The sequence below is a fragment of the Sebastes fasciatus genome, chromosome 11, assembly GCF_043250625.1.
Source record: "Sebastes fasciatus isolate fSebFas1 chromosome 11, fSebFas1.pri, whole genome shotgun sequence".
Lineage (NCBI taxonomy): Eukaryota > Metazoa > Chordata > Actinopteri > Perciformes > Sebastidae > Sebastes > Sebastes fasciatus.
This window is the reverse complement of record NC_133805.1, coordinates 18,315,574-18,332,194: the sequence shown is the minus strand read 5'-3', so window position 1 is coordinate 18,332,194 and position 16,621 is coordinate 18,315,574. Positions and strand designations below refer to the sequence as shown.

General features: G+C 39.1%; 2 protein-coding genes across 3 annotated transcripts; both read left to right on the top strand.

Annotated features, from left to right (window-relative positions):
• On the top strand, positions 1–3,832 carry LOC141777221 (uncharacterized). Of its 2 annotated transcripts, XM_074651274.1 has the most exons (7): positions 1–269; positions 301–472; positions 1,212–1,385; positions 1,482–1,739; positions 2,197–2,295; positions 2,610–2,627; positions 3,022–3,832. In XM_074651274.1, exons 2-7 carry the CDS (start codon positions 397–399, stop codon positions 3,105–3,107), a joined length of 711 nt encoding a protein of 236 aa, XP_074507375.1. In that variant the 5' UTR covers positions 1–269; positions 301–396; the 3' UTR covers positions 3,108–3,832. The 2 variants fall into 2 exon arrangements, with proteins under 2 accessions (XP_074507375.1, XP_074507374.1); XM_074651273.1 differs by having other exon boundaries at positions 1–472.
• A 4,932-nt stretch (positions 3,833–8,764) lies between these two features.
• On the top strand, positions 8,765–14,705 carry LOC141777222 (uncharacterized). Its single transcript, XM_074651275.1, has 5 exons — positions 8,765–9,197; positions 12,275–12,457; positions 12,554–12,811; positions 13,258–13,353; positions 13,898–14,705. Exons 1-5 carry the CDS (start codon positions 9,119–9,121, stop codon positions 13,939–13,941), a joined length of 660 nt encoding a protein of 219 aa, XP_074507376.1. The 5' UTR covers positions 8,765–9,118; the 3' UTR covers positions 13,942–14,705.
• The last annotated feature ends 1,916 nt before the right edge of the window (positions 14,706–16,621 follow it).

Here is a 16,621-nt window from a genome sequence, read left to right as displayed (position 1 = left end):
TGTTGTATTGAATCGCTTAAAGCTGCCAGCTCGGATAGTCTGGGTTAGGATTACTTCAGGTGCTTCTTTGTTTGTATTTAACTCACTTTCTAGAGCTCAACCTTGTTATACTAGTTAGATCTGCGAGGGAGCACCTCCCAGTCCACATGCCAGCTGTCAGCTACATGAACCAATCAGAGGAGAGAAGGGATGCACATTTAAAGAGAAGGAAACCGTGAAGAGGAGGAGAGAGAGCTGTGACCGTCTAGAAGTATTTGTGAACGTTTTTAGGACATACTATTAGTGCTCCGGCTACGCTTAAATGGCTTAAAACAATCCTTTCTATTTATAACTCTGGAGACGTTTGTCCTTCCTTGAAGGTTGAACATTGCTGGGTTTTAAAGTCGACAACAAGTAATGCTAGAAATGCGTTTTCTTGGCATTGTTTTGCTACTTGTATGCGACTTATCTCTGGGGGATCCTGTTCCAGTAGGTAAGAGGCTCGTCTCTGCATTGCGTCGCTAATAAGTCACACCATGAAAGTGAAACTTGTTTAAGGTTATAGCTAAATCAAGCAAAAAAACTGCTTTCACTTATGTACTTTAGCCTTTGCAAACACGTAACGTTAACGACAGTATTGGTATTTGAGTTATGAGGCTATAGATAGTGGTGCTGTTGTTGTATTTGACTACATTATATTGAAAGTTTAGTATATCATCCACCCTTATTTACATAGGCTGAGGGAGCATATTGATAAAACACACAACACCACACAGGTAACAAAACTGGTAGCTGCAGCAATACATTCCCCTCACTACAAATGCAATGACTTTGCATATTAATTATGCACAATGCATTGCAATAGTGAAAAATACCAAACATTTAAAGTGGTTGGACCTATGTAGTACCACTTGGACCAACATTAAATCATTTTATGTAAAAGCATTCATAATTTAACCCACTTCATCAGAATGAGTGCATTTACTTTTGACTTTACAGTTATAATCTATAAAGTAAAATATCCATGCAGGACTACTTTTGAGTGAGTAATCTAACATTTGAGTATGTTCTGCACAAGTTACACTTTAAAGCCTATATTGAAATCTCCTGTTTCATTACATGAAAACATTCCTACAGAAATGTAAAGCCTATACTGTAACATTAGGACTTCATTCTTACTTCTTTTTACTGTTTTACTGTTAATGCATGTATTTTGGTTGCTCCCCCATCAGATACCATCATAGTGCAGGTTCAGCAGAGGGGAGTGGTGGGTTCTCAGCGGGTCATGGAACAGGTCCTTCTCAATGGAGTCCCTTTCACTGGCAAAAGCCAGGAAGTTGACCGCATTGTCCAAGACATGTCAGTCTCTCCAACTCTTATCAGTGTCAACCAGACTTCCGTCCTGAGTAAGAAATCACAATGTACCAGTAATGACAGTGAAAACTGACATAATCAAAACCTCAACTCTGATCTAATCTCATGGCCTTTATCTTCCTCCCTAGTAAACCACACTGTCCTTCGTTCTCGTGAATGCATACTGGAGGGGTCTAAGCTGCATTGGACTGACCGTGTGTTCTATGATGGGAAAGTCTATCTGACTCTGGACCATACTGACACATGGACAGCCAACGTACCGGAAGCACTGGCCTTCAAAGTGTTGTGGGACCAGGAAGAGCAGCGCACAAAGACAGAGAGGACCAACCTTCAGGAGGGATGCGTCAAGCTGATGAGAGAACTGAGGCTTTCTGAGGAGAAATCAGGTTTATATATTCTTTTTTGGCTTTTGAGAACAAATTTTGTAACTATCATCAAACTTTAAAAGTTGTGGAACCCAATGATTGCATGTTACCCACAAAGTAGTGCTGTGGACACCAGCTGTCAATGTTTACAATCAAATAACCAGATTTTTTTTAACAACTATGATGGTATATTGGAGCAAACATTGTGGTGCGAAATGTATTTTTGACTATTTATAGGGTTGAAAATCAGGGGGAAAAATCCTGATTGCCGCTGGTGGTGGTGGAGGCAGCTGATGCCATTTGACTGCAAGTCATAGGACACAATACATGCTAAAAAATGAAAGGGTTAAACAAAAGTAAAACATCAGTTTGTCCCTGTGATTGCTACAGTCCATCTTCACATACAGTTACCAACACATTTTACAGTGGCCAGTTTGATTGACATGCAGTTGCGTTACAGTTATATTTGTTTTTCTAGTTCCAGGGATGCCCTTTCCTCAGATTCTGATCCCACTCCTGGCGCTTCTGGTGTTAGCAGGACTAACCATAATCAGCCTCCTCCTTTCCAAAAAACAGGGTGAGTAAATAAGAGTTTTACTTTCCGTTTGGATAATAATGAAACAAGTTGCACAGCCTGTTATCACAGCAACTAACTTCACGATACAGCAGCATTCAGTAGAGTGCATTCTTGTGCTGCATGTTGTCAGCAGGAACTATTTCATCTTTACATCTGCTTTAATGTGATACCTCATTCACCCTCTTAACATGCAGCATAACTTGGCTATATTTTGAAACGGCTCCTGTCACATGATTTTGGTATGGAGTCTTATGCTCACAGGCACATATTAAAGCATAGTCATGTGCTTTGTCTTTCTCACACTCTCTTTCTAGGTTTGAGGCACCCTGGAGGTAAGAAAACAACAATCCCTATGTTTTCTCTTTAGTCACTGTAGACTACTCAGTTAACAATCTTGGGAGAAGATTCATAGAGTTAAATATTAAATTAACTCAAACCTCACATAACCTTTGGATGGGCGTGCTCTTATAATTTTCTTTGTCCTGATTCATTCGGTGATACGTAATGCAGTATGGCGTCACTTTTATTATGACTGTATATGACTGCACTTGTCAGGTCAGCGGGTGACCCCGGGATAATCGTTTCTGTTATAAAAAAATAAGAATTTTATTAGGAGTGATACCCAATAATCTTGACCAGTGAGAGTCTAGCTCATTATGTTACAGACGCTTATTTATTCTGTCATGAATGTCAGCCTAAAATCCATGCCTTTTGATTTCCTTGCAGGTGTTCTTGGCTCGATTGTACATTACCCCAAAGACATGACTGAAACAGCTCCACACATAAAAGGCAGCGGTTACCATAGCTTGTAATTCAAAGCTCCAGCTGAGGAACAGGGTCACGTTTGAGCTTTCTACTGACTGATGTAACACTTCCACCACTTCCTTCTGTGTACGGACGGTGTTGCTCCATGAATGTAACCAAACCTTTGCTAGAGTACCAAAAGCCCACTGGTCTGGATTCCACACTGCATTATTTTATGCACTTTAATGCATGTTTCACACTTTACACTTGTGCTTTTATTGCATATACTTTTAATATTTACACACAGAAACACACGCACGCACACACAAAGAAATGTAAACCTGTTCACTGCCTGCAGCAATGTACAAGCTTCTTTTTTTGCACAACTGATAACTGTAAGGGCAGACATTTCATAATTTCTGGACTAAGCTATTCAAGTAAACAACTTATGTGGAAATATATACAATAAAAATGTCAAGCATGTAGAGTATCTAAAGCAAGATTATGTCACACATTGTCTTACAGTCTGTAGATAAAACCCTGCTGAAATCATGAATGTTTTGTTTTGCCATTGACAGACCAATCACACTGAACTCTGCCAAACACTGGATGGACGACTGTAAGTTATCCAAAGAGTCGTACTGGGCTGTGTTGTTGGGTTTGAGGCCTACCGTCCTTATGGATTTTATATTTCTTTATGATATTTTGTTGTGGCAGTCTATATGTTTTTCTCTATTATTTGTTCATGTAAAATTGAAAGATAATGTTTAATTAAAGATACTTATGGAATGTTTGTTTTATATTGTCAGATTTATTTTTTGACTCCATGTCAGGTTACCTTAAAGCTGATTTCAGGACAAATCCAGACAGACAGTTAAGCGATGGTTTGGTCCTCAGCCTCTCACACATCCAATTAAAAGGAATCTCTTAAATGAAGCACTTGATACAAACAGTGCAACACTGTGTTCTTTTGCCTCATAATATACTTATGAGATGGTGTAGTGGCCGTTTAACCATGGACCAAGTTTCTTTTCTTTGTATTACGGCGCCATCTCCTGTTGTAAACAACAAAAATATACCTGCATAAAACAATATTCAAAATATACATAAACTATAAAAACAAACTGTTGTATGAAAGTAAATTATATTATAACTTATATATAACATGAGACAACAACATAAACATTTGACCAAAGATAGATATGTTTTTATTTATTATTTTATTGATGGTCATTGGTGCTTTATATTTACAGTATATATTTATGAAATATTTATATTTACACATAATTTTTCCATTACTTGTGTACATAACAGTCTGGTCTATTCCTCACCTTTATTTGTCCAGCTTTGTTGTCCTAGTCTCTAGCTGTTATTACCGTGTAAGTACGCTTCGAGAGATTCATAAAACCAGAGTCAAATTCCTCGTATGTATGTACTTGGCGAATAACAACTGATTCTGATTCTGAGGCTTAAGTGGCACTTACAGATGGCTTATAGCAATTGGAAAAGAGTAGGACATTTGCACCTCATATATGATCATAGATTATGTGATGGTTCCATAATAGTTTAGTAGTTTAAAGATTTTACATTAATTTCAATAATTATTGTTCTAAGTCTCCAGAAAAATAGTAATTCTCTCACTGAATACAATCAACAGTTAATTTTTAAAAATACAATCAAAAAGAGCTGTATCAGCTCTGTCTGATTATCCTCCTGCTCTCCTTGCACATATAGTCCTTCCAGACGGATGTGATGAGATATCTTTTGATAAGGTTTATTCAGAGACAGAATATTTCTTCTAATGTCAAGGTTAGTCTATGATGTAAACAATCAAGTGCTCATTAAGAGTGATTTATTTTATTTTCACTTTATTTCCCAAACCAGATTTAACATGTTGACAAATGTTAAGTGGGAGCCCACTGAGAATGCATGCTGTCTATCTAATTTATTTTATTTTCAGCAATTTATGCTTCCTGGAAGTCATGTTTCCTGTAAACAGTCCTGACAACCGCTCAGCTAATCAGGAGGAGGCTCACACTGAAGGTCCGACACTAGATGGCGCTGGTGTCACACACTAAAAACACTGCTGCTGAGTACACGTTGTACTCTGTATTTACAGTACTAAAACAATACCTTAAAACTAGCAGTGGTGCAAAATACCAACCTTTATTCAAGTACTGTATTTAAATAGAAATTTGCTGCTTTACTAAATTTCAGATGGAAATGTTGTTTTGACTCCATTAGATTTATCTGACAGCTATAATTATTAGTTATATTACAGATTTGCATTTATACACAAACCATGTGATCAACAAATAGACTATGATGCATTGTTCACCTACAAACATTGCATGCTAATGCATAATAATAGTCCAATAATACACAATGATACCCATTACCAAAAAGAAGTTTATTCAAGTGTGCTATTAGTATACTTCTATTAAACTTGAAATAAGAGAGTATACCTTCAGTTTATGTTTTATGTTCTCATCAGAGATATACTTGACAAAAGTATACATAAATATACTTGGCTCATACTGACAAGTATACAGAAAGGGGAAAAGGAGAGAAAAGGAAAAAAAAAATCCCTCTCCCAACACGGACCAGGCTCTCTCCTGACGGGTCTGGGAACTGTTCAGAATGGGCAAAGGGGTGACAGTAGACACCTCCGACAAGCAGCCCCCTCTCCAGGGCTTGAGGGCAACTTAAGAAGGGTAACATGTCTCAGGAAACAAAAAAATACAAATGCAAATACAAATAAAGACCAATAAATAAAGACAAAATATCATAACATAACATTGTCGGACCATGAGATATTATAAGCGACCCCTGCCACGAAAAATACTCATCCCACCCCGTCTCTTTTTCCCGCCCTTTTCTTTCTCCTCTTTAAAAACAAACAAACAACCAACCTTCACCCCCCACAAACAACTGATTCATATTTGATCAGCGCTGACTAGTTTGACCGTTTGGTCAGTGATTGACAGCCGGCTCTCATAGACAGCAGATGGACAGCAGACCTCAGATCAGCTCTTACTGCTTGTTTTCCTCCGATCTGTGAAATCTTGCACATGCCGTTAGGAGCACCGGAGGACACAGAGGCACAATATTTTTTCAGGTTACCTGTTTCATGTACTACTGTCAGGAAATAGCTACCGTTTTATAAAAATAACTTTTTTAAATCATATTTGCTCCTATCTCACCTACTTCAGCTTTAAGGAACTAAATGACATGTGCCGCTATGTACAGCTACTGCCACAAGGTGGATCATGAGGCCACAATAGTATCAGCTACCTAAAAATCATCCCATTAAAGGGAATAACTGGCAGCTAGGCAACAATGAACTAATGCTATACAACCCATAAGTAGGCTATCATGACTACACACTGTATGACAACAAAAAGCGCATGGGCATATTACCTGACTAAACTTACAGACTGAATATGAATACAGCAATATAACAATGGACAATGGATAATGACAGAAGAGAGGCGCATTGACTGCAGTAACATTGAGAACAGGCTATACACAGGTGGAAACTAGCCTAGCAGACACTCAATTGCTCTTAAGATACTCTCTTGCTCTTAAGATAACTATACTATATATACACCATAGCAATGTACTAACAGTTCAATGAATGCACACAATAGTCAAACAAACACAGTAACACTCGTGTTGGGCTTAATTGGCCAAACTACTCTAACTCAAAAAAACTCTCCTCTCCTCCTCCTGGACTGCACTGGGAAGACAGAGCATACCACTCTAGAGGGGGGTGGAATAGTCCAAGTGGCGTTGGCCTTTGTAACAGACTGATTATACAATCGCTTCCCATCTGTCTTGCATACCTTCCTTTTTAAGAATCCGCCTGCAAAAGATTGAGGCAACGATCTGGTGACAACATCAGCTCCTAGATAATTATCCGTTACATGACATGACATGTCATACCATGACATGACATAACATAACAACATAACATACATATACAAAAGATGGACAGATAGCTCAACAGATCTAATCATTAGTATGCTCCTACTATACGTCATTTGTTTCTGATAACATAAACCTTTTATGTGAAGCATCAGATATGATAACTATAGGAACATAGAATTCATACTTGACCTATTATTAGACTGGGAGAGATGAACAAAATGTACCTTATTATCAGAAACAACAGACTGTATCAGCCAGGATAACAAGTTAAAAGTTAAATGAACAATAACTGACAACATGCTAAATTAGGAAACTGGCAAAATATGTTTAGAAGCTGCATAGAATCACTGACAATCAGACAGCAGTTAGATTTACTTATTAACTCTTTTAAAATAAAAAAAATAACAACAAAAAACAAAGTTTTTTTTGTCTAGATAATAACTGTGGTTGGTGGTTGGTGATGGTTTCCCTGTATGGGGCTATTGTGACGGCCCCAGGGCCTCTTCCAGAGCTGGAGTGCTGTTTGGTGCTGTGCTGTTCCTGTGACTTGCAGTGTACTGGTCCATGGTGGGTTGGAGCTGAGGAGGAGGTGCCGATCAGGCAAGTGGAGACAGCTAGCCACTGTCCCCTTGCCTATAAGACCCGCCCCATCCTCATGGTCTATGGACGTCATTCCCCTGGCACCACGGGGTGCTAAACCAGCTTAGTTGTGTTGCGTAGCTTGAGTTAAAACATTCTGAAATAGTCCTTACTTTACCTTTGTTAGCCTTCGTTTAGGTAACCACTGTTAACATCATTTGATTTTTGTCAAATAAATCATTGTTTGTAGAGACTTCCTGCGTGGTGGCTTCCTCATTTGCTGTGGCCTCAGAGCCGGGTCATAACACTATATAAAATGACAATTATATTGATACATTTAAAAATGGATAACGGACAATAAAGTCATTTATTGTCACCTGTTCCAGCGTCTGTCATAAAGTGGCAAACCCAGTCCCAGCTCATTACATTATCAAACTAAATTAAATATAATCTCATTTTATTATGTTTAGACAAGCTCTTACATTATCAAGCAGTTGCCACATGTCCAGCTGAAAAACTTTAGTAGGTCTACTGTATGAAGTAAATCCTTGCTGGGATGGTAGAGTGAGTGAAATATACATTTCAGTCTTCAGAAGTGTCTAATCATTTTGTTGCCTATATTATCATATTAGATAGCACAATGTAGTCATTATGTAAAGGTCATATTGAATATTGCTCTACTCTACAGTCACTGTATTGTCAGGGTTAATGAACAAAATGAGGAAGCTTTTAAAACTCTATACAACATACATGCACATAACAGACATGATTTTATATTCTAGCCTAGGTTCTCAGACATTGATATTTGCTAAATACAACATCACTGAATTAATCATTAACTATTGACCTGAACAGTTTATGATGTGAATTATGATACATAATTTGGTTATGGTGGGAAGTGAGGCGTTTTTGCGATGGCTCCATATCTGGAAATGTTCAAGGCTCCAAACTGTTCAAGTGTACCAAGTTTCATGCCTTTATGACAAAGTGAACATCATTTTCACATAATCACCTGAAACCTGCTATCAGGCATTTTCCAACACTAGGGACATAGACCTTTAAAAAAATCACTATGAGACTTGGTCCCTCCAAAGTGGCACGACCAACCCCCTGGCTCATGGACTATAAAATGTTTTTGCACTATGGAACTGTGATGCTGGAAACTTGAATTTCCCTCGGGATCAATTAAGTTACTATCTATCTATCTATCTATCTATCTATCTATCTATCTATCTATCTATCTATCTAAATATCTATCTATCTATCTATCTGTCCTCAACTGTTACCTTGTTATATTGGATCTGTGACCACATCCCAGCTGTTAGCTACATTAACCAATCAGAAGCGAGACTGATGCACATTTAAAGAAAATGAAACCAAAGAGAGCAGTGAAGAGGAGGAGAGAGCTGCTGTGACCATCTATACGTATTTGTGAAGGTTTTTAGGATGTACTAATAGTGCGCCTGTTACTCTTAAATGGCTTAAAACAATCCTTGTTATTTATAACTCTGGAGACGTTTGTCCTTCCTTAAAGGTTCAACATTGCTGGGTTTTAAGTCGACAACAAGAAATGCTAGAAATGCGTTTTCTTGGCATTGTTTTGCTCATTTTATTATGCGACTTCTCTCTGGGGGATCCTGTTCCAGTAGGTAAGAGGCTTGTCTCTTTGCATTGCACAGCTAATAAGTCACACCATGAAAGAATAATTGCACACAAATCTGAAAAACGGACTGTTATTTAAGGTTATAGCTAAGTCAACCCAAAACTGGTTTCACTACAACTATACTTTTCCCCCACTACAAATGCAATGACTTGATACTTTGCATATTAATTATGCACAATGCATTGCAATAGTGAAAAGTACCAAACATTTAAAGTGGTTGGTCCTATGTAGTACCACTTTTATGTTGACCAACATTACAACATAAAATAATGTTATGTGAAAGCATCCATAATTTAACACACTTCGTCAGAATGAGTGTTTTTACTTTTTACTTTACAGTTATAATCTATAAGATAAGATAAAATAAGATGAACCTTTATTAATCCTCGGAGGGAAATTCAGGTGTCAAAGCAGCAACATCAGCAAACAGAGTGAAACACAGTAGAGGTAAAGGTATACAAAAATGATAAAAACAATAATAGAGATATAAAAGATACAGAGTGAATGGGTGAACATAGTGTATACAGTCCGTCAATAAATAAATGTAGTATGTACAATAAATAAATGTAATATGTACATATGTGCAGTCTATAAAGTGGTCTATAGGATGTATAGTTTAAAGTAAGTGTAAAGTGCGCCAGTGGTTAGAGTCCAAGATGGTTGCAGGTTACTGACCCAGGTGCTTTGTGTTATGTCAAGGGGGGATGAGTCTATGACTGAAGGTGCTCCTCATCATGACTAGCTCATCATGGAGGGGGTGGGAGGGGTTATCCAGGATAGCGTCCAGCTTCCTCCTCATCCTCCCCTCTGCCACCACCTCCAGATCATCCAGTTCAGATCCAACCACAGAGCTAGCCTTCCTCACCAGCCTGTTCAGTTTGTTGGCATCCCTTGTGTTGGTGTTACCCCCCCCCCAACATGCCACGGCAAAGAAGAGGACACTGGCTACTACAGACTGGTAAAACATCTGCAGCAGCCTATTGCAGACGTTGAAGGACCTGAGCTTCCTCAGGAAGAACAGTTTGCTCTGTCCCTTCCTGTAGAGGGCCTCGGTGTTGTCGGTCCAGTCCAGTTTATTGTTCATGTGTTCTCCCAGGAACTTGTAGGTGTCCACCACCTCGACCTCCTCCAATGTTGAGCTAGAGGTGATTGTTATCGCACCATCCTACGAAGTTCTCTACCAGGGCTCTGTACTCCTCCTCGTTGTCGTCCGTGATGCAGCTGATGATGGAGGAGTCATCGGAGAACTTCTGTAGGTGGCACGTACCCGAGTTGAAGCGGAAGTCGGAGGTGTAGGTGGTGAACAGGAAGGGTGACAGCACGGTTCCTTGAGGGGCGCCGGTGTTGCTCACCAGCACATCTGACAGGCTGCCCTGCAGTCTGACATACTGTGGTCTGCTGGTGAGGTAGTCCGTAATACAGGCCACCAGGCGGAGTCGCTGGATAGTGTTGAAGGCGCTTGAGAAGTCGAAGAACAATATTCTTACGGTGCTGTGCGGCCTCTCCAGATGTGTGTAGGCTCTGTGGAGCATGTAGATCAGTGGTCTCAAACTCAATTTACCTGGGGGCCGCTGGAGGCAGAGTCTGGGTGAGGCTGGGCCGCATCAGGTATTCCACAAAAAAAGCTTTGTTAAAAAAAAAACAATCTTCTCAAACGTCATTATTAACAGTTCTTTAACTTGAATGGGTTCTTCTGAACATGAACTGTCCTGAACATTAATGGAACATTGAAGAACATGAACGGTTCTTCTGAACATGGCCTCTATTGCGTCTCCCACTTTTCCTGAAATTGTCTGTGCTCGTCACCAACCTTTCTCTTCACTGCAGGCTTTGAAAAAGACATGATTGGGGCTGTGTGACAAGATATATATTCATTCCACTTGGTGTCACTCCACAATAAAGTCGTGCCTGCTGTGTTTGTGTTGCTCTGCAATTACACCACCAAACCGCTAGTTGGCGGCGGCGTCTCTATGAGTTTCCTTCTTTCATCTGAGTGGATTTGTGTGAACAAACATTGAAAAGATGGAGGCAGAGAGAAGTAGAACTTTCTGTGGTTGTCCGGGGTCCTGGCCGCTCAGCATCGCTGACAGACTGGACCAATCACAGCTGTTGCGGTCTGCGTCGCCGCGACGTGTAGTTACATTTCTGGAGAGGTGCACGTCAGGCTACGGCGTCGATTCAACGCAGAAGTATAAATCAAGCTTTAATCTAGTTTATGCGATGTTACACGGGCGCCACCATAGTTGTTGTGAAATGTTTCTCTGCTTGCATCAAGCCCGGCCGATTGCCCGTCCCCGGGAGCCATATACCCCGCTGTGATTGGTAGGTTCGTTCAGCTCGGGCTCGCGCAACAAAGGGACCTTCCACGGCAAACTGCCATTCACATAAATCTCGCGGGCCGAGGGCGCCTGGTTAGCTCAGTTGGTAGAGCGGGCGCCCATGTAACAAGACTTGGTCCTGACCGCGGCGGCCCGGGTTCGAATCCGGCCTGTGGCCCTTTCCGCATCCACTCTCTCTCTCTCCCCCCTTTCCAAGACTCTATCCACTGTCCTGTCAATAAAAATGAAAAAATGCCCCCCAAAAAAAAAAACTTTATAAAAAAAAAAAAATTTGCGGGCCGCACTAACATTAAACTTTCATATCAAGGTGGGGGCCACAAAATATCGTCTTGCGGGCCGCAATTGGCCCGCGGGCCGCGAGTTTGAGACCCCTGATGTAGATGATGGCATCATCCACACTGATGTTTCCCTGGTATGCAAACTGAAGGGGGTCCATTGAGCCGCTCACAAAGGGCTTCAGGTGCTGCAGAACCAGTCTCTCAAACCAGTCCATAAAGTAAAATATCCATGCAGGACTACTTTTGAGTGAGTTATCTAACATTTGAGTATGTTCTGCACAAGTTACACTTTAAAGCCTATATTGATTATTATTATTATTACTGTTTCATTACATGAAAAAAATCCTACAGGAATTTAAAGCCTATACTGTAACATTAGGACTTGATTCTTCCTTCCTTTTACTGTTTCACTGTTAATGCATGTTTTTTGGTTGCTCCCCCATCAGATACCATCATAGTGCAGGTCCAGCAGTGGGGAGTGGTGGGTACTCAGCGGGTCGTGGACCAGGTCCTTCTCAATGGAGTCCCTCTTACTGGCAAAAGCCAGGAAGTTGACCGCATTATCCGAACCATGTCAGCTGATGCTCTCTTACTAACTCTTATCAGTGTCTACCAGACTTCAGTCCAGAGTAAGAAATCACAATGTACCAGTAATGACAGTGAAAACTGACATAATCAAAACCTCAACTCTGATCTAATCTCATGGCCTTTTTCTTCCTCCCTAGTAAACCACACTGTCCTTCGTTCTCGTGAATGCATACTGGAGGGGTCTAAGCTGCACTGGACCGACCGTGTGTTCTATGATGGGAAAGTCTATCTGACTCTGGACCATACTGACACATGGACAGCCCACGTACCGGAAGCACTGGCCTTCAAAGTGTTGTGGGACCAGGAAGAGCAGCGCACAAAGACAGAGAGGATCAACCTTCAGGAGGGATGCGTCAAGCTGATGAGAGAACTGAGGCTTTCTGAGGAGAAATCAGGTTTATATATTCTCTCTGGCTTTTGAGAACAAATTTTGTAACTATCATCAAACTTTAATAGTTGTAGAACCCAATGATTGCATGTTACCCACAAAGTAGTGCCGTGGACACCAGCTGTCAATGTTTATAATCAAATGACCAGATTTGTTTTTACTATAATAGCATATTGGAGCAAACAATATATGGTAGTTTTGACCATTTATAGGGTTGAAAATCAGGGGGGAAAAGCCTGAATGCCGCTGGTGGTGGTGGAGGCAGCTGATGCCATTTGACTGCAAGTCATAGGACACAATACATGCTAAAAAATGAAAGGGTTAAACAAAAGTAAAACATCAGTTTGTCCCTGTGATTGCAACAGTCCACCTTCACATACAGTTACCAACACATTTTACAGTGGCCAGTTTGGTTGACATGCAGTTGCGTTACAGTTATATTTGTTTTTCTAGTTCCATGGATGCCTTATCCTCCATTTATGATCCCATTCTTGTTGCTTCTGGTGATGGCAGGACTAATCATAATCTTCGTCCTCCTCTCCGAACATGGTGAGTAAATAAGAGTTTTACTTTCCGTTTCGATAATAATGAAACAAGTTGCACAGCCTGTTATCACAGCTACTAACTTCATGATACAGCAGCATTCAGTGGAGTGCATTCTTGTGCTGCATATTGTCAGCAGGAACTATTTAATCTTTACATCTGCTTTAATGTGATACCTCATTCACCCTCTTAACATGCAGCATAACTTGGCTATATTTTGAAACGTCTCCTGTCACATGATTTTGGTATGGAGTCTCATGCTCACAGGCACATAAAGCATATTCATGTGCTTTGTCTTTCTCACACTCTCTTTCTAGGTTTTAGGCTCTATGGAGGTAAGAAAACAACAATCCCTATGTTTTCTCTTTAGTCACTGTAGACTACTCAGTTATATCTGGATAATCGTTTCTGTTATGAAAAAATAAGAATTTTATTAGGAGTGATACCCAATAATCTTGAACAGTGAGAGTGTAGCTCATTATGTTACAGACGCTTATTTGTTCTGTCATTAATGTAAGCCTAAAATTCATGCCTTTTGATTTCCTTGCAGGTGTTCTTGGCTCGATTGTATATTTTTCCAAAAGACATGACTGAAACAGCTCCACACATAAAAGGCAGCGGTTACCATAGCTTGTAATTTAAAGCTCCAGCTGAGGAACAGGGTCACGTTTCAGCTTTCTACTGACTGATGTAACACTTCCACTTCCTTCTGTGTACGGACGGTGTTGCTCCATGAATGTAACCAAACCTTTGTTACAGTACCAAAAGCCCACTGGTCTGGATTCCAAACTGCATTATTTTATGCACTTTAATGCATGTTTCACACTTTACACTGGTGCTTTTACTGCATATACTTTTAATATTCACACACACACACGCACACACGCGCACACACAAAGAAATGTAAACCTGTTCACTGCCTGCAGCAATGTACAAGCTTCTTTTTGCACAATTGATAACTGTAAGGGCAGACATTTCATAATTTTTTGGACTAAGCTATTCAAGTAAACAACTTATGTGGAAATATATACAATACAAATTTCAAGCATGTACAGAATCTAAAGCAAGATAATGTCACACATTGTCTTACAGTCTGTAGATAAAACCCTGCTGAAATCATGAATGTTTTGTTTTGCCATTGATAGACCAATCACACTGAACTCTGCCAAACACTGGATGGACGACTGTAAGTTATCCAAAGAGTCGTACTGGGCTGTGTTGTTGTTCGGTTTGGGGCCTGTCGTCCTTATGGATTTCACATTTCTTTGTGATATTTTATTGTGACAGTCTATATGTTTTTCTCTATTATTTGCTCATGTAAAATTTAAAGAAAATGTTAAATTAAAGATACTTATAGAATGTTTGTTTTATATTGTCAGATTTATTTTTTGACTCCGTGTCAGGTTACCTTAAAGCTGATTTCAGGACAAATCCAGAATTCACTTTTTCCCCTTTTATTTGTGGACAGTTAAGCGATGGTTTGGTCCTCAGCCTCTCACACATCCAATTAAAAGGAATCTCTTAAATGAAGCACTTGATACAAACAGTGCAACACTGTGTTCTTTTGCCTCATAATATACTTATGAGATGGTGTAGTGGCCGTTTAACCATGGACCAAGTTTCTTTTCTTTGTATTACGGCGCCATCTCCTGTTGTAAACAACAAAAATATACCTGCATAATACACTATTTAAAAGAAAGTAAATTATATTAGAACTTATATATAACATGAGACAACAACATAAACATTTGACCAAATATAGATACGTTTTTTTAAATTATTATTTTAATGATGATAATTGGTGCTTTATTTATACAGTATATATTTATTAAATATTTATATATACACCAATTTTTTCCATTACTTGTGTACATAACATTCCGGTCTATTCCTCACCTTTATTTGTCCAGCTTTGTTGTCCTTGTCCCTAGCTGTTATTACCGTGTAAGTACGCTCTGAGAGATGCATAAAACCAGAGTCAAATTCCTCGTATGTATGTACTTGGCAAATAACAACTGATTCTGATTCTGATATGGCTTAAGTGGCACTTACAGATGGCTTATAGCAATTGGAAAAGAGTAGGACATTTGCACCTCATATATGAACATAGATTATGTGATGGTTCCATAATGGTTTTAGAAGTTTAAAGATTTTACATTAATTTCAATAATTATTGTTCCGAGTTTCCAGAAAAAAAGTAATTCTCTCACTGAATACAATCAACAGTTAATTTTTTAAAATACAATCAAAAAGAGCTGTATCAGCTGTCTCCGATTATCCCCCTACTTTCCTTGCACATACAGTATAGTCCTTCCAGACGGATGTGATGAGATATTTTTTGATAAGGTTTATTCAGAGACAGAATGTTTCTTATAATGTCAAGGTTAGTCTCTATGATGTAAACAATCAAGTGCTCATTAAGAGGAATTTATTTTATTTTCACTTTATTTCCCAAACCAGATTTAACATGTTCACAAAAGTTTAGTGGGAGCCCACTGAGAATGCATGCTGTCTATCTAATTAATTTTATTTTCAGCAATTTATGCTTCCTGGTTGGTGCAAAGTGGTTGTTTATTCACAAAGGAGTCAGTTTGTATTATTCTCTATGTATTATTAAAGTATTCTGAGTGTATTGATTAAAATAATCTCCAAAACATAACTCTAGTTGTATCTTTTGGGGGCTTTGATGATATTTTGGCACTAAAGCACACCATCCATTATGCATTAGGAGGGATTTTCAACTAATTCATCAATAATTTTATCCCATTAATCTAATTAATACGTATACACTTAGTCATGTAATCATGCTTGGCTTCTAGTCAAAGAACAGAGAAACAAATGCTTGTTTTTACTTGATAACGTCTCTGATTTTAGCATTACTAAGACAAGCACATTTGGTTTAATCAAATATATTCAATTATCCCTAATGCTTGACATAAAAACATCTATGTATATTTTAATGGGTTAATTTACATGTACAGTAATTCTATTAACAGAATGTAAAACATATTTTTTCCCACTGATCAAGCTGTAAATGGCTCAGCAATTTGTCAAACGCTCTCCTGAAGAAGTCTTTGATTTTTCTTAATCCAATCAGATAACTCCACAATCACCAAGTCATGTTCATTATGGCTCTTTTGAATCAGCGTAATTTCTTAGAATGCTTATTATGGGCTACAGTGTGCACCACCAACTATTATATTGCAGATAGGCATTTAAAGATATTCAAGTATAAAATCAGTCTTCTACTAGAATAGAATACAATATTTATACA

Excerpts from the sequence above, each read along its gene's own strand:
- LOC141777221 (XM_074651274.1), top strand. The coding sequence starts at position 397 with ATGCTAGAAATGCGTTTTCTTGGCATTGTTTTGCTACTTGTATGCGAC. Across the intron at positions 473-1,211 it reads GGGGGATCCTGTTCCAGTAG|ATACCATCATAGTGCAGGTT; the intron begins GTAAGAGGCTCG and ends CTCCCCCATCAG. Across the intron at positions 1,740-2,196 it reads GCTTTCTGAGGAGAAATCAG|TTCCAGGGATGCCCTTTCCT; the intron begins GTTTATATATTC and ends TTGTTTTTCTAG.
- LOC141777222 (XM_074651275.1), top strand. The coding sequence starts at position 9,119 with ATGCTAGAAATGCGTTTTCTTGGCATTGTTTTGCTCATTTTATTATGC. Across the intron at positions 9,198-12,274 it reads GGGGGATCCTGTTCCAGTAG|ATACCATCATAGTGCAGGTC; the intron begins GTAAGAGGCTTG and ends CTCCCCCATCAG. Across the intron at positions 12,458-12,553 it reads CTACCAGACTTCAGTCCAGA|TAAACCACACTGTCCTTCGT; the intron begins GTAAGAAATCAC and ends CTTCCTCCCTAG.